Source organism: Cherax quadricarinatus, chromosome 93 (assembly GCF_038502225.1).
Source record: "Cherax quadricarinatus isolate ZL_2023a chromosome 93, ASM3850222v1, whole genome shotgun sequence".
Lineage (NCBI taxonomy): Eukaryota > Metazoa > Arthropoda > Malacostraca > Decapoda > Parastacidae > Cherax > Cherax quadricarinatus.
Genome location: NC_091384.1, coordinates 7,312,912 through 7,340,590, shown reverse-complemented (window position 1 = coordinate 7,340,590; position 27,679 = coordinate 7,312,912). Strand labels below are relative to the sequence as shown.

General features: G+C 38.6%; 1 protein-coding gene across 2 annotated transcripts in view; it reads right to left on the bottom strand.

The window, feature by feature from the left end:
- Nucleotides 1–4,420: 4,420 nt before the first annotated feature.
- nesd (nessun dorma) overlaps nucleotides 4,421–27,679 on the bottom strand; it is a 45,072-nt gene continuing 21,813 nt past the window's right edge. The window contains exons 7-14 of one of the 2 annotated variants that reach the window (XM_070104651.1): nucleotides 24,129–24,362; nucleotides 21,939–22,101; nucleotides 18,932–19,076; nucleotides 16,419–16,586; nucleotides 12,736–12,908; nucleotides 11,645–11,763; nucleotides 8,621–8,781; nucleotides 4,421–6,899 (exon numbers count right to left, since the gene is read on the bottom strand). In XM_070104651.1, coding sequence (XP_069960752.1) covers nucleotides 6,898–6,899; nucleotides 8,621–8,781; nucleotides 11,645–11,763; nucleotides 12,736–12,908; nucleotides 16,419–16,586; nucleotides 18,932–19,076; nucleotides 21,939–22,101; nucleotides 24,129–24,362 — 1,165 coding nt within the window. In that variant the 3' untranslated portion in view covers nucleotides 4,421–6,897. Of the gene's footprint in view, nucleotides 8,782–11,644; nucleotides 11,764–12,735; nucleotides 12,909–16,418; nucleotides 16,587–18,931; nucleotides 19,077–21,938; nucleotides 22,102–24,128; nucleotides 24,363–27,679 lie in introns of both variants that reach the window. The other variant, XM_070104650.1, reaches the window with a different exon arrangement.

Sequence of the window (27,679 nt, the reverse complement as noted above, 5' to 3'; positions counted from 1 at the left end):
TTTTTTTTGAAGATTTGGTGTGCTGTTGGAGTGAGCAAGGTAATAGTAATAAAGGGATTCAAGGAAACTGGTTAGCCAAACTTTGAGTCCCGAAGGTGGGAAGTAGAGTGCCTGCAGCCTGAAGAAGCGAGGATGTTGCGGTTCAGAGGATCCTCTAAAATGTGATGTTTGTGTACTTCTGGCAAGACAGCTATTAAATGAATAATGGTGAATGTTTCCTTTGTTTTGGGTCACCTTACCTTTGGGTGAGATAGACAACGTGACAGAAGAAAAAAAGCAGAGGAAGACATACATAACGCATCTTTTTTTAACACAGTTGCCATCTTCCAAAATCAACCACACAGAGATGTAGGGATATTTATGCAAAACCAGGAATATGAAGGTTAGGAGTGAGGGGTAGGATGTGCGAGGGTAGGGGTTGGTGGAGACGAAGACAAAAATACTTTTTATTTTTGTCCCCCACCTCCACTAGCCCCTACCCTCACGTTATCAAGAATAATACTTTATAATTTTAATATTCTTAGGTAGTAGGTTGGTAGACAGCAGCTGCTCAGGGAGGTACTGCCGTCCTGCCAAATGAGTGTAAAACTGAGGCCTGTAATTGTTTTACATGACGGTAGGATTGCTGGTGTCTTTTTTCTATCTCATAAACATGTAAGATTTCAGGTATGTCGTAAGATTTCAGGTATGTCTTGCTACTACTTACATTTAGGGCACACTGCACTTGTATGTACAAGCATATATATACACACCCCTCTGGGTTGTCTTCTATTTTCTAACTAGTTCTTCTTATTTATTTCCTCTTATCTTCATGGGAAAGTGGAACAGAATTCTTCCTCCATAAGCCATGCGTGTTGTAAGAAGTGACCAAAATGCTGGGAGCAAGGGGCTAATAACCCCTGCTCCCGTATACATTACTATATTTAAAAAGAGAAACTTTCGTTTTTCTTTTTTGGTCACCCTTCCTCGGTGGGATATGGCCAATTTGCTGAAGTAAGAATTTTAATACAGTGGTCCCTCGCTTTTCGTAGTTCTCGGCAATCGTAAAATTCGCCAATCATAGGGGTATTTTCGTATAAACATGGACTCGCTTTTCATAGGTTGACTCGTGAGTCGTAGTTCGTCCGGGATGCGTACCCATGGCGTGAGCCGTGGCGGCAACCAGTCTGGCATTGTTTACCAGTGAGCGAAGGTCCCCTCACGTGCTCCAGCGAAATATTTCATAATATTCCATTTATTTTAGTGCTTGCAAGTACTAAATAAGCTACCATGGCCCCAAAGAAAGCTCCTAGTGCTAAGCCTGTGGTAAAGAAGGTGAGAAATACGATTGAATTTAAGAAAACCATCATTGAACAATATGAAAGTGGTACAAATGTGGCCGAACTGTCCAGGATGTATAAGAAACTCGACACAACTTTATGTTCCATAGTGGCCAAGAAAAAGGAAATCAAAGATGCTGTTAAACCATACCCCCGGCCGGGATTGAACCCGCGGTCATAGAGTCTCAAAACTCCAGCCCGTCGCGTTAGCCACTAGACCAGCTAGCCACATAAGATTCATCCAACTAGGTATATTTCTACACCATAGGAAAGTTAGCACAGGCACCTCTGTGACCACAAATGCAAGTTTTTACAGACGAATCTCCAGCTAGCGTGGCCGTGACGAACTCTAGCTCAAGTCCCTTCACTGCCGTCAACATGACTCAAGAAATCGTAATGACACAATTGCAAATAAACCATACCCCCGGCCGGGATTGAACCCACGTTCATAGAGCCACTAGCTAGTCTAGTGGCTAACGCGACGGGCTGGAGTTTTGAGACTCTATGACCGCGGGTTCAATCCCGGCCGGGGGTATGGTTTATTTGCAATCGTGTCATTACGATTTCTTGAGTCAAAGATGCTGTTGTTGCAAAGGGAGTAACTATGCTGACAAAAATGAGATCACCAGTACTGGAAGAGGTTGAGAAGTTATTATTGGTGTGGATAAATGAGAAACAATTAGCAGGAGATACTCTTATGACTTCGATTGTTTGTGAAAAGGCTAGGCAGTTGCATGAAGATTTGGTAAAGGAATTGCCTGCAAATAGTGGTGATGTGAGTGAATTTAAGGCCAGCAAAGGCTGGTTTGAGAGATTTAAGAACCGTACTGGCATACACAGTGTGGTAAGGCATGGTGAGGTTGTCAGTTCGGACCACAAGGCAGCTGAAAAATATGTGCATGAATTCCAGGAGTACATAGAGGCTGAAGGACTGAAACCTGAACAAGTGTTCAATTGTGACAAAACAGGCCTCTTTTGGAAGAAAATGCCAAAGAGGACCTTCCTTACACAAGAGGAAAAGGCAGTGCCAGGACACAAGCCTATGAAAGACAGGCTGACACTAATGTTCTGTGCTAATGCTAGTGGGGATTTCAAAGTGAAGCCATTACTAGTGTACCATTCTGAAAATCCCAGAGTGTTCAGGAAAAACAATGTTATGAAGAGTAAATTGTGTGTGTTTTGGAAATCTAATAGTAAGGCATGGGTCACGAGGGAAATTTTCGTCGAGAGGTTCAATGAAGTGTGAAGGAGTATCTCCTGGAAAAGAAATTGGATCTCAAGTGCCTGCTAGTAATGGACAGTGCACCTGCTCATCCTCCAAACTTGGATGACCTAATTTTTGAGGAGTTTGGGTTCATCACAGTAAAGTTCTTGCCCCCGAATATCACTCCTCTCCTCCAGCCCATGGACCAGCAGGTCATTGCAAACTTTAAAAAACTCTACACAAAAGCAGTGTTTCACAGATGCTTGACTGTGACCACAGACACTCACTTGACCCTAAGGGAATTTTGGAGAGAACACTTCAGCATCCTCCATTGCATAACCCTTATAGGTATGGTTTGGGAGGGAGTGACTACCAGGACTTTGAACTCTGCCTGGAGAAAATTGTGGCCAGATTGTGTCGACAAGAGGGATTTTGAAGGGTTTGGGACTGACCCTGATGAGCCTATGTCTGCTGTAAAATCAATTGTGGCACTGGTGAGTTCCATGGGGTTGGATGTGAGTTCGGAGGATGTGGAAGAATTGGTGGAAGACCACAACGAAGAGCTCACCACTGAGGAGCTGCAAGAGCTTCAGCAGGAAGAGCAACACATCGCAGCTCAGAATCTTGCTGCAGAGGAGGAGGAAGAGAGATGGAAGAAGGTGCCTTCTTCAGAAATTAAAGAGATTTTTACTATGTGGGGTAAGATGGAAAGCTTTATGGAGAAACATCACCCTAACAAGGTTGTTGCAAGCCATATTGGCAACATGTACAGTGACAAAGTCTTGGGCCATTTTAGGGAAGTGTTAAAGAGACGCCAGAAACAGAGCTCTCTCCACAGTTATTTTGCGAGACAGGACTCCATTGACTCTCAAGGTGGTCCTAGTGGCATTAAGAAACAGAGAAGACAAGCAACCCCAGAAAAGCAATTGGTACCTGAGGTGTTGATGGAAGGGGATTCCCCTTCCAAACTATAAACAATCCACTCTCTCTCCTCCTCCAGTCTCCCATACACTAAGAAGAATCTCCAATAAAGTTAAGTGTTATGCTGTTAATGTTTCATTCATCATTTCCCATTGTGTTGTTTATGTACTACATGTATATTTCATGTAAAAAAATTTTTTGTTTTAATACTTCTGGGTGTCAGGAACGGATTAATTGTATTTACATTATTTCTTATGGGGAAAATTGATTCGTAAATCGTAAATTTCGTTTATAGTAACGGCTCCAGGAACGGATTAATTACGAAAAACGAGGGACCACTGTATTTGAATTGTAGCATATAATTATGGATGAGTAGGAAGACTTGGATCAACTGTCAGTTTGCTATCATGCTGGTAGATGAAATATGATGTACTGGCAATACAATATAGCTTTCTCTTTCTTAAGTCAGTTTGGCCTTCCAAAAATTCAGTATTATGTGATGTTCCATTTCCATCTGTTGTCATGATTGTGACCAGATATACCTGGAATTCATTACCTTTGTAACTTGCTCAGAGGTACATTATGGGTTCAGTCCCTGGACCCATTATGTACCTCTGTACTCTTTTGACTACTGCCCACAGGATGGGTATGGGGTGCATAACAAACATATTAAACTAACATTTGTAATTTTGTATGTGCAATATACATAGATTATAACAGAGGAGTGAGGTTCACAAAATATACTGAAGAATCTTATATAGAATTTAAGTGTTGATAGCCTGAGTGAGCTTAGTACAGCTGGTATGAACCTTCAACACATCTGCTGTATAAAGCCAGAGACATCTGAACTTAAGCAAACATTAATAGTTAACCAAATTTCCTTCATTATCACTACAAGCACAAACAGAATAAGAAAAGAGACAACCTCAGACACCAGGAATCAAATCAAAGTCATATCATTAATTATAATAAATATATTTAAAGCTTTCCTCTAAGTAATAAAATATTAAATTTATAAAAATACAATATATCACATAATACAGCAGAAGATTACTCAGTAGCCAAAGTCTGTTATATATAATTCCAGCAAAATAATATTTTTCCATAAATATTATTTTGTCTTGAGATTTCTAGTGAGGAATTAAAGATTAAACTTACTTATCCTGCAGTCCCAAAGCACTGTATTATTATCATTATTATTATTATTATTATTATTATTATTATTATTACTATGGAATACACTAATGAAAGACATGTAAAAATGTTCTGAAACAGATTCATATGAACTAATTTAACAATAGCTTTCTGTACTAACTTACAGGGAATGGTTCTTCTTACTTTAATTTATCATCATTAAAAGCTACTGGAAAATTATGAAGAAAATGTCACATTTTATAGCTGTTGGGTAACCACATCAAAACATTTTTATTGCAAATAGAGCTATGCTTTATTTTTAATTTCAATTTTAATTTGGTGCCCTAATTGAGATTCATGTAATGAACAATATTTCTACAGCTCATTCCTTAATATCAACATAAAAATATATCTCTAACAACATGTCCAACAGTAACCAAGAAAATATGTAAATACAGTATGTACATTCCTATTAATATTTTAGCGCATTATTAATTTATAATTCAAGCAGTAGAATAAGTCACAGTACCATACGTGAACCATACGTAAGTTACCCGTGCTTTGTACGGGAAACTTTAGATAACGCTTTGATTCATACTGGTCCATTATAAAGTAACAATCTAAGATATGATAATGGTCCAAAAAAGACCTAAAGTTTGCTTAAAGGTTCCTCTCTAAAGCATGAGTTATTTGTGTTTAGTTCAAGTGCAAATAATGTAAATACAAAGAAAGTTAAACTTGACGCAAAAAAAAAAAAAAACGCCCTTCATTACTATAAGCAGTATGACTCTGCTTTCTCCAGAATTGAAAAGGAAATAGAAAACATGCCAACACGTGCGTTACCGAGGCCTGATCCACGGGACTCTATACTTATAAAGATGTGCAAAATCCCACTAGTGAGAACACTGTATCATTTGGAGAACAGTCTTTGATCTATGTAAAATCCCAAAAGGATTTAAAAAGAGCATATATAATTCCCCTATATTTTATATTATATTTTATATTATTTTCATATAGTCGGACTTGAGTCCTGGAAATGGGAAGTACAATGCCTGCACTTTAAAGGAGTGGTTTGGGATATTGGCAGTTTGGAGGTATGTTGTGTATCTTTATATGTGTATGCTTCTAAACTGTTGTATTCTGAGCACCTCTGCAAAAACAGTGATAATGTGCGAGTATGGTGAAAGTGTTGAATGATGATGAAAGTATTTTCTTTTTGGGGATTTTCTTTCTTTTTTGGGTCACCCTGCCTCGGTGGGAGACGGCCGACTTGTTGAAAAAAAAAAAATAAATAAAATAAAATAAAGGAAGCAGTAGAGTTTTGGCAAAAAAAATTACAGTCCAGTAGCACCAACACCACATCATGAAAAATCTTTGAAAGGATAATGAAATGAATACTTTACAAATTTTATAGAAAATAATAACTTGCACGACCCAAATCAACATGAATTTAGAGTAGACGATACTTGTCATAATTACTAAACCATTATAACAAAATTATAGAAGTTTAACAAGAAAGCCAAAATGCGGTCATGGATAGCCAAGGTCAACAGATATTTAAGAAAAATTAGAAAAATGGATATTCAGTTTTCAAAAATACACAATGAGTAGTATTAGTACACAAGCAAAATCCAGCCTTGGCAAAAGTTGGTACCACAAGGCACAGTTCTAACACCTTCACTGTTTCTCATCATCGTAGCACAGGTAAAAACACTAGCCATAGCTTCATATCATCCTTTGAAAGTAGTAACAAAATAAGCATGAAAGCTGATTTGGCAGAAGACAAAGATATGAAAGCAGATGTAAACAGTGTCTTCCAATGGGCAATAGATAACAACATATTAATAGTATACAATACTGACAAGTTAATGAATTAGAAACGTGTTTAACTCACCAACTTGTCAGTATTGTATATTATTAATATATATGTACACAGCAACATGGAATCTTGGTAAAGAGGAAATCTCTTCAACCTACTTAATCTCTGGCCAAACTCATGGGCATGACCTACTTCCACTGGTGGGTCCTGCCTAACAATACCTTCATCTGCTGCACCTCATCTGACTCCAGTATATAAGTGCTCATCTTCCTGCCTGTGCTTCAGATTCATTAACACTGCAGTGTTCAACACCATTCCTAGGTTGAGGGACTGATTCACTTATCTTCTACTTTCTTCTGCATTTAATTCTGCGAGGCTAAGGGATTGATTACCTCCTCTTCTACAGGCTTCCATTTATGTCTCAATATTGTATTGATAAAGACACTGGATGGCAAAACATCTACGAAATAAAGATACCCAGATGCTGCAGGCATGTCTAATTCTGTGGAAAATAACATGATAGTCAATGAAGACAAATTTCTAACTGCTCAGATATTGAAAGAATGAAGAACTCAAAAGGTGCACTGGATACAAAACACAGGACATTTCTCATATAATAAAAGTAACATGTAAAAGACTGGAGTATCATAATGTCAGATGCCCTATCATTCAGATAACATATTAACACTTCCACTAGCTGTCACGTAGAGCTGTTAATGACACCAGGATCCCTCATGAAGATCTACGTCATGAGTTCAACTCATTCGGATAAACCATGAGCGTTAAATTTTGGTCTAGATATGAGAATGGGTCTGTGTAGTGAGTGTGCACTGTATAAAAGAAATCCTGCCCCATGCAGTGCATGATGGGAAAAGAAAAACTCGGACCTTGATTTCGGTTTAAAATAGCAACTTGGAGGTGCTTTCTAGGAAAGTTTTTATGGTTTTATTGATATCATTTGATAGAATGGAAGACTGACTACTGAAATAAAGATGATTTTGGTTCGTTGCTGGAGTGGAAGTAGCCTGAAATCAGCCTCAAACTAGCAGAAATATTTGATTTTTGCTGATCTGCTTTATGGGTTTTTACTAGGTGTGATTCAATTACTGAGGTGATGTAAACCATGATAAATCATTCCTTTGATACCTTTGATATACCAAACAAGACTGGTTGACCAGGATTGTCTGGTGCTTGCCTGATCAACTAGGCTGTTGCTGCTGGAGGCCCGCTGACCCACATATCCATCACAGCCTGGTTGATCCTGATAATATTTTTTTATCCAAGAAATAGGGAAATGTTCCTAATATTTTTTTATCCAAGAAATAGGGAAATGTTCCTAATATTTTTTTATCCAAGAAATAGGGAAATGTTTTGATTTTCTGATAAGTGTAATATAAGAGAGGCTAGGGAACATGATGATTGTGCACAGAAAATGTTGGTTTAGTATCTGGAATACCTACAGCGTTGAAAGTTAAGACACATGTGCAACATCTGGAAATCTTTATTGTAGACGTTTCGCCATCCAGTGGCTTTATCAATACAGATTCTAGGACATAATAAGAAGGAGGGGTGTTAATGTTGCAGTTTAAAAACTGTAGTGTAAAGCACCCTTCTGGCAAGACAGTGATGGAGTGAATGATGGTGAAAGTTTTTCTTTTTCGGGCCACCCTGCCTTGGTGGGAATCGGCCAGTGTGATAATAAATAAAATAATATATTATACTATATATATTATGTCCTAGAATCTGTATTGATAAAGCCACTGGATGGCGAAACGTCTACAATAAAGATATCCAGATGTTGCACATGTGTCTTAACTTTCATATTGTCGGTATTTTATACCTTTCTTGCACAACCTACAGCGTTCATTTTGGAATCTGTTTTTAATTGGATTTTTTTTTTATTTCCATACAGTGCCTCCAACATGCAACAAAATGGGCATTTATAACAGTTACAAACTAGTTAAAGCATAGGAAACGCTTCTTACAAAATAATAACATCGGAAAACTATCAGATTTAATTATCTGCTAAATTTGTGTCTCAACTGCTTAAAATCTAAAAAATTTAAATCCTATTACCATACTTCTGCAAAATACAGAATGAATAATATATATAAATATATAATTAATTGCAATGACACACAAACCGGTATGAGAAACATGCACTTTGGTAAACAGCATTTTTAGGCACATATTAATCAGTCTTGACATTCTCAATAAACTCACAGCCCGAGTCCATGGAGTCACTAGAGGTATGAGATGCTTGGTCAGAAGAGTCAGTGGTGGGGATGCTGCTGGCTTCTTGCACTTGCTTCTCCAGGGGACCCACAACATAAACGTCTATTTTATTATTCCTTACATCGTTGCCCACACACTCCTCCAGTAGGCTGGCCAAATTGAAATGCATAATATACATTAATACTCGTAAACTACTACACTTAATATCTTAAATTACAGAATATTCCACCCTGTGTTATTATGAAGTTCATGGGGAGTGGTAAACCCATATGAGTCATACAGCACCTGGGAACAGAAGGCAATCAGATTTAATTCATAAAAGGGGACAATAATTCAAAATTCTTGAATGAAGATCTCTTCACCAGAAACAAAGCACTATCTCTGAAAGGTCCAACTACAGTAATAGTGTATCAGTCTGTATCAGTCTGTAGTGGAAGGAAGGCGGGGTAGGGGTCGGCCTAGGAAGGGTTGGAGGGAGGGGGTAAAGGAGGTTTTGTGTGCGAGGGGCTTGGACTTCCAGCAGGCATGCGTGAGCGTGTTTGATAGGAGTGAATGGAGACAAATGGTTTTTAATACTTGACGTGCTGTTGGAGTGTGAGCAAAGTAACATTTATGAAGGGATTCAGGGAAACCGGCAGGCCGGACTTGAGTCCTGGAGATGGGAAGTACAGTGCCTGCACTCTGAAGGAGGGGTGTTAATGTTGCAGTTTAAAAACTGTAGTGTAAAGCACCCTTCTGGCAAGACAGTGATGGAGTGAATGATGGTGAAAGTTTTTCTTTTTCGGGCCACCCTGCCTTGGTGGGAATCGGCCAGTGTGATAATAAAAAAAAAAATAAAATATTTAGAATTTACACAACTCTACTATTTGAAGTAAATGGTCACATAAATTGTAGCATTGTTTCTAAAGCTCTGGGAATCACTGTTCCCATGGCCTTGTCTCAAACTATGCCTCATAAATTGGAAAGGAAATAATATTACAATAAGAACTGCTGCAAAAAAAAAAAAATACTGGTAAGCACATAAAATATTATATGATATATTTGTCATTTTTCTAGGCAGTAGGTTGGTAGACAACAATCACCCAGGGAGGTGCTACCATCTTGCCAAGTGAGTGTAAAATGAAAGCCTGTAATTGTTTTACATGATGGTAGGATTGCTGATGTCTTTTTTGTCTCATAAACATGCAAGATTTTAGGTACGTCTTGCTACTTCTACTTACACTTAGGTCACACTACACATACATGTACAAGCATATATATACACACCCCTCTTGGTTTTCTTCTATTTTCTTACTATTTCTTGTTCTTGTTTATTTCCTCTTATCTCCATGGAGAAGTGGAACAGAATTCTTCCTCCGTAAGCTATGCGTGTCGTAAGAGACGACTAAAATGCCGGGAGCAAGGGGCTAGTAACCCCTTCTCCTGTATATATTACTAAATGTAAAAGGAGAAACGTTCGTTTTTCCTTTTGGGCCGCCCCGCCTCGGTGGGATACGGCCGGTGTGTTGAAAGAAAGAAACTGCTGCTGCAAAAAAAAAAAAAAAAAATACTGGTAAGCACATAAAATATTTTATGATATATCTGCCATTTTTCTAGGTAGTAGGATGGTAGACAACAACCACCCAGGGAGGTACTACCGTCCTGCCAAGTGAATGTAAAACCAAAGCCTGTAATTGTTTTACATAATGGTAGGATTGCTGGTGTCTTTTTTTCCGTCTCATAAACAAGCAAGATTTCAGGTATGTCTTGCTACTTCTACTTACACTTAGGTCACACTACAAATGCATGTACAAGCATATATATACACACCTTTCTGGGTTTTCTTCTATTTTCGGACTAGTTCTTGTTCTTGTTTATTTCCTCTTATCTCCATGGGGAAGTGGAACAAAATTCTTCCTCCATAAGCCATGCGTGTTGTAAGAGGCGACTAAAATGCCAGGAGCAAGAGGCTAGTAATCCCTTCTCTTGTATACATTACTGAAGTTAAAAAGAGAAACTTTTGCTTTTCTTTTTGGGTCACCCTGCCTCGGTGGGATACGGCTGGTTTGTTGAAAGAAATAACTTTAAAACACTTGAAATTTTGGAAAGTTTCAAGACATAATGGAGTTGTGCTCACAGAGACTGCAAACAAACTGGGTGGGGTGCTGTGACCGTATTAGAAAGTCAGGTGGGGCAGCTGTATTTTGAGTTTTGATCATAATCTGAAATATCCGTATTAGCAGAACACCGTAAGGGAAAACGCCTTAAAGTGGAGCCCTACTGTATACAAGATACTTTGGAACCCATTTAAACTCTACAACTGCTGAGTTATAGTGCAAATATATTGTTTTTTATATAAACAACTCACTTTACAAATAGAAAGTCAGATACACAACTCATTTACAAAAGAAAATAGGAATGCAATTAATTTGTAAACAGAAGAAAGAGGAATGTAATTCATCTCTCAGTTGAAAACTTTGAACTTAACTTGTTTATATGTTGAAAAGACCAGAACTTTAACTTGTTTATAACTTGGAATTTTCTGAATTAAAAGTACAATGAAGAATTTGAGGAATACAGAAACCATAAGGTGAAGTGATAATATATAATAAAAAAAAATGATTATGAAAACAATATTTAAAAAAAGAAAATTGAGGGGAACAAATAAGACATAAGAAGTTGACTTGTAATTCAAGAGGTCTTTAGCATATCATTCAATAAGTTTTAGACATAACATTCAAGAAGTCCCTTAGCTCGGTTGGTAGTGCACTCAGCTCACAATCTGAGTGTCCGTGGTTTGATCCCTGGTACAAGTGGTAACACTGGCTGTGTTTCCTTACACCTGTTCACGAAGCACCATGTAGGTACCTGGGTGTTAGCCAACTGGTGTGGGTGGCATCCTGGGAAGTGGTAGTATACCTCTGATATGACTGGAGCTTTGAAATGACTTGAGGTTGAACAACAGCTCTTAGCCTGTAAAATTTGTGTAAAAAAAAAGTCTTAAATACACCATTCAAGTCATGTTTGACTTACTATTCCAGAAGCGCCTGTTTAGGGATGTTGTTGAGCCTGGAGGTGTCAGCAGCAACCGGCCACACCACCACAACACCACACTCTTTGTTCTCCTTAATATTAGTAGCTGACAGTGACACCTGAAACACATTCACCCAGCGAGTAAATACAAAAGGAACCCATATATTAAAATTATTTGCACATTGTTAATTTATGTTTACAAAAAAGTTAAACTCCTATGGCCCACCATACAGCTTTTTTTTTTTTTTTGAAAAATATAAGCAATTATTATTACTTGCATTATTATATTCTCTGGGAAACTTTAAACAAAAACAGTTGATCAAATGAAATTGACGACCCACAAATGGCTCTAACTTCATTATGTTCCATATTTGTATGTTTGTTTCAACACACTGGCCGCATCCCACCGAGGCGGGGTGGCCCAAAAAGAAAAACATTTAGTAATATATACAGGAGAAGGGGTTACTAGCCCCTTGCTCCCGGCATTTTAGTCGCCTCTTACGACACTCATGGCTTACGGAGGAAGAACTCTGTTCCACTTCCCCATGGAGTTGTATGTTTCATAACAATAAAAAAACATTCAAATGAGATGAGTAGGTAACAGCTCTTAACTTATAAATAAAGTTAAAAATCCTTACCATAACCTTGTAAAACCCTGTGTAAAAAAAAAATAGTGTTGGGGGAATAGGACAAGGATAGGGGGGAAGGAATAATCAGATTTGTTGAATAGAAGAGGAAGGGAGGATTTATCTATTTCCTTGGATCAAGAGGCCTTCACCAGCATCAAAACATTTGTTTCTTCTTGAAAAGGTAACTGTAACCAGACAAAATTATAGTGGCCTGGGAATATTTAAAGTTGATGATTCTATTAATGAAGAAGCACCAAACCTGTAGGGGTCATAAAGTACCTGAAGAATAGTAGGTAATCAGGTTTAATCAGAGTAAGGGAAGGTAGCTATAATTCCTTGGATCAAGAGCCCCTCAATAGCATCAAACAATCTCTCCTGAAAGGTTGAAGCTGATGGGAGTGATAAGAGGAATTTTAAATGAAAGAAATATCTAAGATAATAAACTACAAAACTCAAGTCTACCTTTGCCTCTTGTTCCATCTGTATACCAATGGTGCAGTCAACAACAATACAGGAAGACACCGAGGCCTTTGCTCCTTCTCGGAAATCCATTCCAATGGCGCTACTCCCTCTGACTGTCACTTGGTTAACTTGTAATTCTGTTTTACCAAGACCAACAAATCCACCAGTACCACCTGTTAACGTACAAACTAGATTAATATTTTATATATGAGAGTACATATTGTAAACAAGGGGCTAGTAACCTCTTCTCCTGTATATAGTACAGTGGACCCCCGGTTAACGATATTTTTTCACTCCATAAGTATGTTCAGGTGCCAGTACTGACCGAATTTATTCCCATAAGGAATATTGTGAAGTAGATTAGTCCATTTCAGACCCCCAAACATACACGTACAAACGCACTTACATAAATACACTTACATAATTGGTCGCATTCGGAGGTAATCGTTATGCGGGGGTCCACTGTATTACTAAATGTAAAAGGAGAAACTTTCGTTTTTCCTTTTGGGCCACCCCGCCTCGGTGGGATACGGCCAGTGTGTTGAAAGAAAGAAGAAAGAACATATTGTAAATTATACTACAGGTACCATCCGACTTACGACCAAGTTCGGTTCCGACAAACCAGTCGTAAGTCGAAATGGACGTAAGTCGAACCTTACTACTGAATATCAACATCACATTTTTGTAATGACTTTATTTTGTTTTATTTTGGTACTTCATTTTTTACTTTACTTTTTATGTTGTTATTACTGTATTTTATACTATAAGGTTTAGGATAAACACTGTGTACAACACAAATAGTTATTTATTTCCCAGAAATTTGGCACAGAAAAACACGGTTGTAAGTCGAATGGCCATATGTCGAGCAGGTCGTAAGTCAGATGGTAGGTGTATTATTGTAACAATGTCTATTTTTTACACGAAAATCCACATAATTATATACAACATCCCTTCATGGTCCTAGGTAGTAGGTTGGTAGACAGCAACCGCCCAGGGAGGTACCACCATCCTGCCGAGTCAGTGTAAAATGGGAACCTGTAATTGTTTTACATGATGGTAGGATTGCTGGTGTCCTTTTTTCTGTCTCATAAACATGCAAGATTTCAGGTATGTCTTGCTACTTCTACTTACACTTAGATCACACTACACATACATGTACAAGCATATATATACACACCCCTCTGGGTTTTCTGCTATTTTCTTTCTAGTTCTTGTTCTTGTTCTTGTTTATTTCCTCTTGTCTCCATGGAGAAGTGGAACAGAATTCTTCCTCCGTAAGTCATGCGTGTTGTAAGAGGCGACTAAAATGCCGGGAGCAAGGGGCTAGTAACCCCTTCTCCTGTATAAATTACTAAATTTAAAAAGAGAAACATTTGTTTTTCTTTTCGGGCCACCCTGCCCTGGTGGGATACAGCCGGTTTGTTGAAAGAAGAAAAGAATCCCTTCATGGTGGCTGTCTTATGGTGAATGACTTTTGAGCCAAGGAGGTGAAGCTATTCCCTCCCCCTCCTTGGATCAAACTATTTCCTCCCATTCCCCAGTTAATGCATGACCTTCATACTTCCAGCTGCTCCTATGACCCTTACACAGTATATCCTAAAAATAATATACTAATGTTGCTGAATAGAGGGAGGGGGTAACAGAGGCTTTGTGTGCGAGGAGCTTGGACAGGCATGTGTCAGCATGTTAAATAGGAGTGAATGGAGATGAATGGTTTTTGGGACCTGACGAGCTGTTGTAGTGTGAGCAGGGTAATATTTTGTGAAGGGATGCAGGGAAACCAGTTAGCTGGACTTGAGTCCTGCAGGTGGGAAGTATACAATACCTGCACTTTAAAGGAGAGGTTTGGGATTGGCTGTTTGGAGTGACACCTAAATGTCATATCTGAGCCCCTCTGTAAAGACAATGAATGATGGTGAAAATGTTTTAATAATGATGAAGGTTTTTTCTTTCTTTTGGGTCACACTGCCTCGGTAGGAAACGGCCAACATGTTAAAAAAAAAAGTGTACAAATATTATTTAAACTAGAAATAAAAGTAATTAACACACTTGCATTTATTTATTCAACTGTACAAGTGTTTTAAGCTATGTGAATTAATATTAATACCTCTGTTTAGACACACAAGTAATAACTTGTGTAGTAAAGTACACCAATTACACTAAATCTTGTATTTCAGAAGCCATATTTTTTAAACCCTTTCGGGGTGGGTTCCGCTGTTCTACTGCCCTGAAACATGAGTCAGTCCTGTTGTTCTATGTCATGAACTTAGCTCACTCAGACAAGCTGTGAGTGGTAAATTTAGGCCTAGATATGAGAGAATGGGTCTATGTGATAAGTGTGCACCATATAAAAAAATCCTGCAGTACGCAGTACATAATGGCAAGACAACGGCAACTCTATTTTTTATTTAAAACAGGGATTTTGCGGTGTTTTTCATATGGTTTTAAAAGTTGTATTCTCGGTTTCTTAGTCTCATTTGATAGAGAAGATGTATTACAGAAATAGACATGATTTTGATTGGTTTCAGAAATGAAAGTGATTTGAAATTGAACTGAAAATAGCAGAAATGTTTGGTTTTTGCCGATATTCCAGAGTACACATATTACATCACTCGTCCAATACACGTCCAACTGGTGAGTCTAATATGAATTCAGAAATGTGCTGACATTATTTATACAATTATTACAATAATGTAGTATTCTGCATAACAGCAAATCTTCTGTTATTTGGATGAATAAAATTTCAAAATGGAAAGCAATCGTAATATAGGAGAGACCCAAGGACGTAGCTAACAAACAGAGGAAATGTTGTTTTGATACCAGGAATCTCTACATTATTTATTCTGGAGCCTATTTTGAAACTGGCAGTTTTTAATAGTGTGTGAAACTGGCCAAATTACCAATTTCTGATCACTTTATTGGGTAGCTGAAATATATAAATGGACAGTTTCTTGTACTCAATCGACAGAAGGAATACTAGTGAAATAGCTAACAGTCTGGTCAACTGGAAAACAAGGCTCAAAGTGGGCAAAACTGCTGATGCATAAATATTGCCGAGACTGCTAACTTTGTGAGAGCGTAATTCCCTAAGTTTGCCATCAAATTTCGTACTTTTAATTTCATTACCTTGGGAAAAAATTCCCTATCATTTCATAAGAATTTTTCTTTTTAAATTCTCCAACCCTGAGAGCCGGTTTCGTATCAGGGGTTTCTGGCCCTGGAAGGGTTAAATATGACCTTACTTGGGTTATTATTACTGAGAAAGAATGAAATAAGCCACTTTGTCCAACTTTTTTTTGGGTTATGTTAGGTAATTTATACATGATACTATGTATGGCAATTGTACTTATGTGTTCCAGTACCTAAATAAACTTATTTAATGTCCACATAGAAGAGGGATTCAGGTACATAATAATAATAATAACAATAAATAAATATTGCAGAGAACTTGGAGGCTCATCAGTACGAGAACATGAAATAAGATCTTGTAAATTTAGGGGTTAGATTGTGAAGTACCTGTATCAAACCTGATTGTCTCCCATTCCCAAGGTGAAATATGAATCCCATGAGTTAAGTGCTTGATGAATTATGAACCTACAGGTTTAGCACTTCCCCATGAAAATAATAATAATCTACCTCATTAAGTGTTACCACAATATTTCCCTGGATAAATGGAACTTTACCTTCAATAGTGACATCGTGCAGAGTGAGGATACCATCATGGTGTACAATACCCACTTGCCCTCGGGAAGGTTGTAGAGTTATATTCTTCATGGTAAAATTGCCAGAGGTATCCATCAAGATATCACCGGCTTCTTCACCCCCTTTAATGTTCACTCCCTTACCAAGACCTGAAAATATTAACGTTTCAATAAATAGCAATTTGACATGGAAATATTAGTGTCCTGCCCACTTTCCTTACCCCAAGTCCCATTTTTATGTTGCTAGTGAAGCAAGAACTTGAGTCTATGCTTAACTTTCCTGGATCGAACTGTATTACCCCTACACCTCTCATTCACCTGGAACTGTATGAAGATCCCCTTCATTCAATCAACGAGCAAGTTACATTCCTGAAAATCAGTGTCTAATCTCAGTTTGTGCGAACTGATGTTAAGAATATGTGAAAAAATAAGTTAGCAGCATTTGAAGAGTGTGGTGAGAGTTAATGTGTCCCACGAGCTTAGATGGATGTACTGAGGTTTATGATGACTCGCTGGCAGCATCAGCTGCCCTCTTCTTCATGTTGAAAGTTCATAGGACCACCTGCAGCTTACACAGTATTAAAAGGCATGTAATAACATGTTTATTTTTCCAGTATAATCTACCTTACCCATAATTACTATCGCATTTGCTTTGTCTGTTTTGTAAGGTGAAGTCTAGGATCTCTATTTAATTTGTGGTATAACTTAACAAATCTCTGAAGACAATTGTGTTGGAGAGGTCTGAGCAAAGCTCAGACCTCTCCAACACAACTGTTAAGTTATACCATGAATTAAAGAAAGATCCTAGACTTCACCCCTTCAAAACAGACAAAGCAAATGCGACAGTAATTATGGACAAAGTAGATTAATGGAAAAGGAAACATATTATAAGAAGACAGGGGTACTTATGTACTCCTTAAGTAATCATGTAAACATTGGTAAACATAAAAGCCACATTTCCTTACCTAAATAAAAATCTTAAGACTCCTATTACAGTTGGTGCTATATACAGGATGCCTCATACTAATATCCTAACTTTTAAACAAAAAACAATTAATAACAAACAAATGAACAAGCACACCTAATATAAGCCAGAGATTTCATCATTAACCTTGGCCTAGCAGATGATCAACTGGTAATAGATTTCATTAACAGTATGAACAATACACTACTCGTACCAGCTATAACTAAACCAACAAGGCTGAGATGAATACAAACATAAATGACCATAAATGGACAAATATACTAGCTCACCTCAAGTCAGGGATAATGACAGACAACACTGAAGGCATGTTTATTAAAAACCCTTTTGCTAGCTTAACCCTTTCGGGGTTTCGGCCGTACTAGTTCGGCTTACAAGCACGGGTTTTTGACGTACTGTACTAGTACGCATAAATTCCAGCGCCGTCAAATCTAGTGAGAGAAAGCTGGTAGGCCTACATATGAAAGAATGGGTCTATGTGGTCAGTGTGCGAAGTATAAAAAATATCCTGCAGCACACATTGCGTAATGAGAAAAAAAAACTTTGACCGTGTTTTTGGATTAAAACAGCGACTTTGCACTGTATTTTCGTATGGTATTTATTGTTGTATTCTAGTTTTCCTGGTCTCATTTTATAGAATGGAAGACATATTACAGAAATTGAGATGATTTTGACTGATTTTACAACGAAAAGTACCTTGAAATCGAGCTCAAAGTAGCAGAAATGTTCGATTTTTACCAAAGATCAAAAGTAAACAAATCATGCCAAGCGTCCAATACACGTCAACTGGTGAGTCTAATATTCTTTCACAAGTGTGCCGATATTATTTATACCATTTCTACACTAATGCAGTAGTCTGCATAACAGTAAATCTTCTATTTTTTTGTGAGAATAAAAATTCAAAGTGGAAAGTAAAACAATGTAAGAGGGGCGTAGGAACGTGACTAATGACCAGAGGAAATGTTATTTTAGTGCCAGGAATGTCTCTCTTGTTTATTCTGGGCTCTATTCAGAAATTGGCAACTTTTGAAATTTGTGTGAAATTGGCAAAATTGCTAAATTCTGACCACTGTATTGGATAGTTGAAATCGGTAAATGGGTGGTTTCTTCTAGTCATTCGATAGAAAAATGGAGTTCTAGCAAAATAGTTATGATTTTTGTCGACTAGTACAATGGAATTGGCCGAAAATAGGGCTCAAAGTGGGCAAAATCGCCGATGCGTAAACATCATCGAGACCGCTAACTTCGCGAGAGCATATTTCTGTAAGTTTTCCATCAAATTTCATACTTTTGGTGTCATTATGATCGGGAAAAGATTCTCTATCTTTTCATAAGAAAAAATATTTTTTTTTTTTGAAATTTGGCCAACCCTGAGAACAAGTCTCTGAGAGGACCTGCCGACCCCCAAAGGGTTAAGCACCATATAAAATAGCAATTGAAAATATCTCGTTAAATTAGGATTCTTGTTTTTTAATTGGCAAATAAAACTAAATAATATTTATGGTGCGCTTACCTATAAGTGTTCCGCCAACACTTATTAATCCTAAGTGGATGAGAGAATGATTGCCAGGCAACACAACCACCACATCTCCCTGCACAGCCATATCTAGTGCCAGCTGCAGAGTGGGAAATGTTTGACAGGCAGCATCCTCTGGCACCTAAGAGTGTTACATAGAGAAACAACAAGATTTCAATTTACACTTTAATGCTATTATTTTACCAAACTCCCACCAAAGTAGGGCAACCCAAAAAAAGTAAACATTCATCGTCATTCATTCAGTAGCTGTCTTGCCAAAAGTGCTTGCGTCAATCTGAAATTCAGATTCACATTCTTTAGTTATAAGTAAAAGACACACAGGTATTGATCAAGACATTAATTTCAAATCATTCCATATGCAAAACATTACACAAATAACCCGCACATAGAAGAGAGGAGCTTACGACAACGTTTCGGCCGACTTGGATCATTTACAGTCACGGTATTGTACCTTTTTTGTTATTTATACAAAATATACTATTTACCAATTATAGAATAAAATGTGAATCTCACCACATTATGAATGCAAATTGTTTATGAATATTAAGACAATACCATAGCTGGAACACTTAACTATTGATCCACAGGGTCCCTATAGGAAACTTTTGCTTAAGGTTTGATTCATCCTGGAACATTATCAATTTACCACAAGTCAAAACATAATAGTTTCTGATGAACCAAAATACTATCTACAGTTCCATCTCTAAATTGTGGGTGTATTAAGTTTTTTTTAAGAAGCACCAAAAAAGTGAGTGGTAGATTTAAGTTTACACATCAATGACAACTCTGCCTTAACTACTATAGTATTATTCTTTCTTTCAACACACTGGGCGTATCCCACCAAGGAAGGAAAGCCCAAAAAGAAAAACAAAAGTTTCTCTTTTTAAATTTAGTAATAGGTAGGTTATTGAAAGCAGTGAAGAGTTTTTACGAGGATAGTGAGGCTCAAGTTAGAGTATGTAGGAAAGAGGGAAATTTTTTCCCAGTAAAAGTAGGCCTTAGACAAGGATGTGTGATGTCACCGTGGTTGTTTAATATATTTATAGATGGGGTTGTAAGAGAAGTAAATGCGAGGGTCTTGGCAAGAGGCGTGGAGTTAAAAGATAAAGAATCACACACAAAGTGGGAGTTGTCACAGCTGCTCTTTGCCGATGACACTGTGCTCTTGGGAGATTCTGAAGAGAAGTTGCAGAGATTGGTGGATGAATTTGGTAGGGTGTGCAAAAGAAGAAAATTAAAGGTGAATACAGGAAAGAGTAAGGTTATGAGGATAACAAAAAGATTAGGTGATGAAAGATTGAATATCAGATTGGAGGGAGAGAGTATGGAGGAGGTGAACGTATTCAGATATTTGGGAGTGGACGTGTCAGCGGATGGGTCTATGAAAGATGAGGTGAATCATAGAATTGATGAGGGAAAAAGAGTGAGTGGTGCACTTAGGAGTCTGTGGAGACAAAGAACTTTGTCCTTGGAGGCAAAGAGGGGAATGTATGAGAGTATAGTTTTACCAACGCTCTTATATGGGTGTGAAGCGTGGGTGATGAATGTTGCAGCGAGGAGAAGGCTGGAGGCAGTGGAGATGTCATGTCTGAGGGCAATGTGTGGTGTGAATATAATGCAGAGAATTCGTAGTTTGGAAGTTAGGAGGAGGTGCGGGATTACCAAAACTGTTGTCCAGAGGGCTGAGGAAGGGTTGTTGAGGTGGTTCGGACATGTAGAGAGAATGGAGCGAAACAGAATGACTTCAAGAGTGTATCAGTCTGTAGTGGAAGGAAGGCGGGGTAGGGGTCGGCCTAGGAAGGGTTGGAGGGAGGGGGTAAAGGAGGTTTTGTGTGCGAGGGGCTTGGACTTCCAGCAGGCATGCGTGAGCGTGTTTGATAGGAGTGAATGGAGACAAATGGTTTTTAATACTTGACGTGCTGTTGGAGTGTGAGCAAAGTAACATTTATGAAGGGATTCAGGGAAACCGGCAGGCCGGACTTGGGTCCTGGAGATGGGAAGTACAGTGCCTGCACTCTGAAGGAGGGGTGTTAATGTTGCAGTTTAAAAACTGTAGTGTAAAGCACCCTTCTGGCAAGACAGTGATGGAGTGAATGATGGTGAAAGTTTTTCTTTTTCGGGCCACCCTGCCTTGGTGGGAATCGGCCGGTGTGATAATAAAAAAAAAAATAATAATAGCATATACAGGAGAAGTGGTTACTAGCCTCTTGCTCCTGGCATTTTAGTCGCCTCTTACGACACGCATGGCTTACGGAGGAAGAATTCTGTTCCACTTCCCCATGGAGATAAGGGAAAATAAACAAGAAGAACTAGTAAGAGAGAAGAAAACACAGAGGGGTGTATGTATATATATGCTTGTACGTACATGCATGTGTAGTGTGACCTAAGTGGAAGTAGAAGTAGCAAGATGTACTTGAAATCTTGCATGTTTATGAGACAGAAAAGAGACACTGGCAATCCTACTATCATATATAACAATCACAGGCTTCCATTTCACACTAACTTGACAGGATGGTAGTACCTCCCTGGGCGGCTGCTGTCTACCAACCTACTACCTAGGTCCTTCTTTCTTATGTTCTTAAATATATGTACCCATCCTCTAACATTACATCTGTTGTCCAGCCATGGAACCAGAGGGTTATTTATTAGCTGTATAAATAATGGAGACAGCCAAGGTCAGGACAAGCAAGGTAAGTTTCAAAGACTTGAGCACTTTACAACTGTCCAATTTTCATTTCCATTGGGATTACAGTAGCTGTAAATTCTTACAATCACAATATATTTATAATTTATCAAGTATGGATTATAATGAATGTGATTTTGTAAGATTATGAGTGTACATAGAAAAAAAGATAAAAATTTTTTACTTATTCTGAAACTGTTCTAAGCACTGACTTGTCATTCATTATATCCATTTTAACGAGACCCAAATGATACTATAATGTCAAACATCAAAGTATTGATGAAGTCAGTACAGTCTCACCTGTGGCAAAGATTTAATGATGGAAGGTAACTTAGCCATGTGACACGCCAAGGCTGTAACAGTGAGTGAGTTTGCTACCAGCTTCACCTTGGCAGTACTGGCTCCACCATCCAGACTCACAATCTCACAACGTTCTACTTGCTGCTGATGGATCAACACCTCCCTGCAAATCAACTCCATGCTTAGTCATTCAAATGCTATTATAAAGGCATAAACAAAGAATAATTACAGGTATACTGATGGACACCACTAAACCAATAAGGGATTCACAGCACCTGGAGTATGGGAGGTAATTTTTTTAACACACTGGCTGTCTCCCACCGAGGCAGGCTGACCCAAAAAAAAGAAACACTTTCACCATCATTCACACTATCACTGTCTTGCCAGAGGTGCCCAGATACTACAAATGACCCTCTGAACAGCAAATATCCCAGACCCCTCCTTTAGAGTGCAGAAAAGCACAGTGACTTACAAGAGTAAAATTATTAACCCTTCGCCGTCCGTGCCATAGTCCTACGGGTTTGAGGTCACTGTCTGTGCTGTAATACTACATCATGAGCTCAGCTCACTCAGATAAGCTGTGAGTGGTAAATTTGGACCTAAATATGAGAGAATAGGTCTATGCAGTAAGTGTGCACCATATAAAAAATTCTTCAGTATGCAGTGTATGAGAAAAAAAATTGCGACCATCTTTTTGACTTAAAACAGTGACTATGTGGTGTATTTTCATATGGTTTTTTAATGGTTGTATTCTTAGTTTCTTAGTCTCATTTGATAGAATGGAAAATATATTACAGATGCAGAGATGATTTTCATTAGTTTCAGAACTGAAAACAGCTTGAAATAAAGCTCAAAGTAGCAGATATGTTCGATTTTTGCCAATATTCAAGAATAAACAAATCACGGCACTCGTCTAATACACATCCAACCGGTGGGTCTAATATGCATTCATGACTATGCTGATATTATTTATACAATTAGTACAATATCACATAACAGTAAATCTTCTATATTTTTAATAAAAATTCTGTGAATAAAAATTCAAAATGGAATTCATGTGTAAAGCTTGGGAACATAACAAATGAACAGAGGAAATATTATTTTAGTGCCAGGAATGCCTGCATTGTTTATTCTGGACCCTATTTTGAAATTTGTGTGAAACTGGACAAATTATCAATTTCTGATCACTTTATTGGGTAACTGAAATAACTGATTGGGCAGTTTCTTGCACTCAATCGATAAAATGGAAAGGATACTAATGAAATAGCTAAGAATGACCTGACCAATGTAATTAACCTAAAATACAAGTCAAAGTGGGTAAAATCGCTGATGTGTAAATATCGCTGTATATCAAAATTTACAAAAGCGTAATTTCATCAATTTTCCATCAAATTTCGTCTATCATCTCACAAGAATCTAGGGAGGGGGGATTCTTGGACAGTGAGAGCAATTCTCAGATCAGAAGTCTGGACACTGAAAGGGTTAAGAAGCATAAAGGGAAGCAACTTCCATGGGGAAGTGAGATGAATCCTTCCTCCATAAGCCATGCATGTCGTAAGAGGTGACTAAAATGCTGGGAGCAATGGGATAATAACCCCATCTTCTGTATAAATTGCTAAATGTAAAAAAGAAGAAAAATTTTTTGTTTCTTTGGGTCACCTTGTCTTGGTGGGAGATGGCTGTTGTGTTAAAAAAAAAAAGGCAAGTAAATACAGTGGACCCCCGGTTAACGATATTTTTTCACTCCATAAGTATGTTCAGGTGCCAGTACTGACCGAATTTATTCCCATAAGGAATATTGTGAAGTAGATTATTCCTTTCAGACCCCCAAACATACACGTACAAACGCACTTACATAAATACACTTACATAATTGGTCGCATTTGGAGGTAATCGTTATGCGGGGGTCCACTGTATATGTGTATAGTTACTAAATGTAGGCAAAAGTTTGTGAAAGATCAATAATCCTACAGGAGTAGGATTACTGATCTTTAACAATCTTCCATTTCATGCTCAAATAACAGGACAGTAGTGCCCAAGCCTCAGAAGCCCCTGCTAATACAGACCAAGGCTGTTATTAATATTATAATTTTCCACATCACAAAAAATATTGTAGCATTTTGTCTCTGCTACAAAAGAGAAAAACTTGACAGTCTATTCTTACCGAAAAACTTGACTGTCTATTCTTACCGAAAAACTGGGTCTTGAAGCATTTCAAAGCGTACTTTGAGTTGCTCTAAATCTTTGTGAAGCTGAATGAGGCGAGCAACATCTAGTTCATCTACTTCCCCGTCAAGTCCTTCCCATTCACTCTTGGCTTCAATTTTCTTAATTTCTTGTTGCATGAAGTTAGCTTGCTTCACCAGACTTCTAAGTTCTGAGGCAACACTGGCAGGGATGATGCCACTGTCTATGTCCCGATACCTGAAATATTGCTTCTGATTAATAACTCAGTAGATTTATGACACAGTAGCAGAATGGTTGAAAAAACTCACAACTTCACCTTACTGACATCAGTTCATAAAGAATAAACTTAAAATACAATACTGATCCTGCAACCTACATTATTATATTCATGGGAAACATGAAACCCATAAGAGTTATACAGCATAGAGAATGAGAGGTAATCACCTAGGCAGCCCTCACTAAAGGTCATGTTGTAATGAGCATGTTTAATACAGGCTTCCAACCACTGACCCCACATGTGTGAGGCAGACACAGGCTTCCAAGTACAGTGGTACCTCAGGATACGAACAGCTCAAAACGCAACCAATTATGTAAGTGTATTTATGTAAGTGCTTTTGTAAGTGTATTTTTGGGGATCTGAAACAGATTAATCTAATTGACATTATTCCTTATGGGAACAAATTCGTTTGGTATCAGCACTTGAACAGCCTCCTGGAGCGAAATGAGTTTGTATCCCGAGGTACCACTGTACTGACCCCACATGTGTGAAGTAGATACAGGCCTCCAACCACTAACCCCACATGTGTGTTAGGCAGACACATTACTGTTACAAGCAGAGTACAAACTTTAAATATTATCATGATAGATATAATGTCTCTTGAAACATAATTTATGGTAACCTGCACACAGCTTTATAAGAACTTACAACCCACAATCTGAGGAGGAAACTTCAGAAGAAATTTCAGTCAGAACATATGATTACAGGCAAGAACATACAAAAAGTTTGTCTCAAGTTTTCTCTCCTAAGTGTTGGTTAGGTGTGAACTGTTCCAGCCATGGTATTCTGCCTTGTATTCTTCAGCTCTTTACAATAAGAGTTGAAGAATTAGGCAAGTGTGCAACATCTGGGTATCTTTATTTGTAGATTTTTCGTGGCTTTATCAATATGATACAGGACATAATGTGAAGAATGTAGATGAGGTAATCAGACCCTCAGCCTTGAAGTTGGTGAAGAGTACCGCAGTCTTGAAGAATATCTATGGCTGAGGGACTAATTACCTCATCTTTTGTATACAGTTCTACATTCTTCCCATTATGTTTTTTTTTTTTTTTACACAGGGTTTGACAAGGTTAAGGATCCCTAGCTTTATTGACAAGCTATTTACAGGTTAAGGATCCCTAGCTTTATTGACAAGCTATTTACAGGTTAAGGATCCCTAGCTTTATTGACAAGCTATTTACAGGTTAAGGATTCCTAACTTTATTGGCAAGCTAAGAGCTGTTACCTACATCAGCTCATTTGAAAGCATTTTTATTATGAGACATACAAATAGGGAACAGGATGAAGTTGGAGCCATCTGTGGGCCAGCATTTTCATTTGATCAACTGACTTTATCTCGTTGACATCATTATGCTGTACGAATGTGTTCCATACTCAAGTCATCCTGGTTATATATGATCTCAGATGGAGTGATGTTCTGGAGAAGGGTACAGCCAGAGTGAAGTTGCTGCTTTCTGCCCGTCTTGTGGCATAAAAGCTTGTTTCACGCTGTCCTCGAAGTGGATCAAGTGTGGTACTTTGACAATATTGGCCTTGTACATAACAGTAAGGCCATCCACATCCCTCCTGTGTTGAAGGCTCATTCTGAAATGACAGATCTATCCAGGATGGGTCCATGCGAGAGATGAGACGTCTTGCTCTGTTCTCTACTCTGTCAAGCAGTCGCAGATGAGAGGGGGGGCAGGCAAACCAAGAAAGTGGACCATACTCAAGGTGTGAATGTACTTGTGCCTCGTACAGAATCTTGCAACCCCTACTGTCAAGCAGATGCGAGATACGGTGAAGTGCTGTAAGCTTCCTGCTGCCTTGTTTGCAAGATTTACAACATGGTTCTTCATGGTTAGTTTGGAGTCAAACTTCACCCCAAGGATATCAACTTCTTCTCCAGGTGCCAACACCCTCCCATTCATCCTTACTACTGCACCAGCATTACCATTATGGTGCCTAGAGACCATCATCATTTGCATTTTCTCAGTTGCAAATGTTACTTGCCATCTATTTCCCCAAGCTGATATAGCACTTAGCTGGTGATTGATGTAGCTTAGAGCAGCTGGCATTTCTTCTCTTGGATAAGTGAATGTCAGTGTACAGTCATCTGCATATACATGGGATTCTGGGATGAGATGAAGAAGGTCGTTGAAGTAGACATTCCATAACAATGGTCCCAGCATGCTTCCTTGTGGAACACTTGCCCCAATAGGATGTCTTGCTGATTCTATTCCACTGAGAACTACCCTTAGAGATCTACCATGAAGGTAATCACTGAGGAGACATAGCGTAAAGCCTGCAATTTCCAGTGCTTGAAGTTTTGCTAAGAGGCCCTGGTGCCACACCCGGTCGAAAGCACCAGCAATGTCCAGTGCTACCATACAGCTGACTTCGGATTCATCCAGTGACTGGTGCCACTTAGTGGAGAGGTTTAACAACAGATCAGCAGCAGAGTAACCTTTCCTGAAGCCATATTGACGATCACAAAGTTGTGAGTGGTAGTCAAAAAACTCTGTCATTTGTCTTGAGATTGTCTCAAGAATCTTACCAGTGATTGACAGGAGTAACACTGGTCTGTAGTTGCCAATTTCTACTCTGCTCTTCTTTTTGTGAACAGGGACTACATTTGCCTTCTTTCCATAGAGAGGGCCATTTACACTGTACTAGGCAGTTAGAGGTGCTGCTAGCTGGTCTGCACATCTTCTCAGCAATCAGGAACTTGCATTTTGGTAGCAAAGTGTTCGGCAAAGAGGTTCGCCTTCTCTTGACTATTAGTATAGGTGGTCCCAGTCTGCCGATTTAGAGGTGGAATGAGTTCATCAGGCAGATAACCTTGTCTGTCCTTGACCAGGGACCACCAGGTTTTGGAGCCTACCCTACCTGATGCTAGCTTTCTTTTTGTGTCCACTTCCCATTTAGCAATGGCTCACTTTTGAACATCACCCATATGCCTACAGGCTTGCCTCTGCAAGTTCCTGTTATAGGTGGTAGGATGTCTCTTATACCTTCGCCATGCTTTGTACTTAGCAGTAGCAGCCTCTCTACAACGAAAGCCAAACCAAGGTTGATCTGTAGGCTTCGTCACATTTTGCCGGTGAAGAATGTGTTCTTGTTGTAGATTAAGGATGTGTCCAGTGAAGGCTTTCACTTGGTTGTCAACATCCCCTTGGAGAAGAGCATTCCAATCGGTGGTGGCGAGCTCAGAGCACAGGGCTGGCCAATTACCTCTTTCCCATAGCCAGGTTGTGCGTGTGGACTCCTCACCTCGTTCTGTTGGGATCTTAAG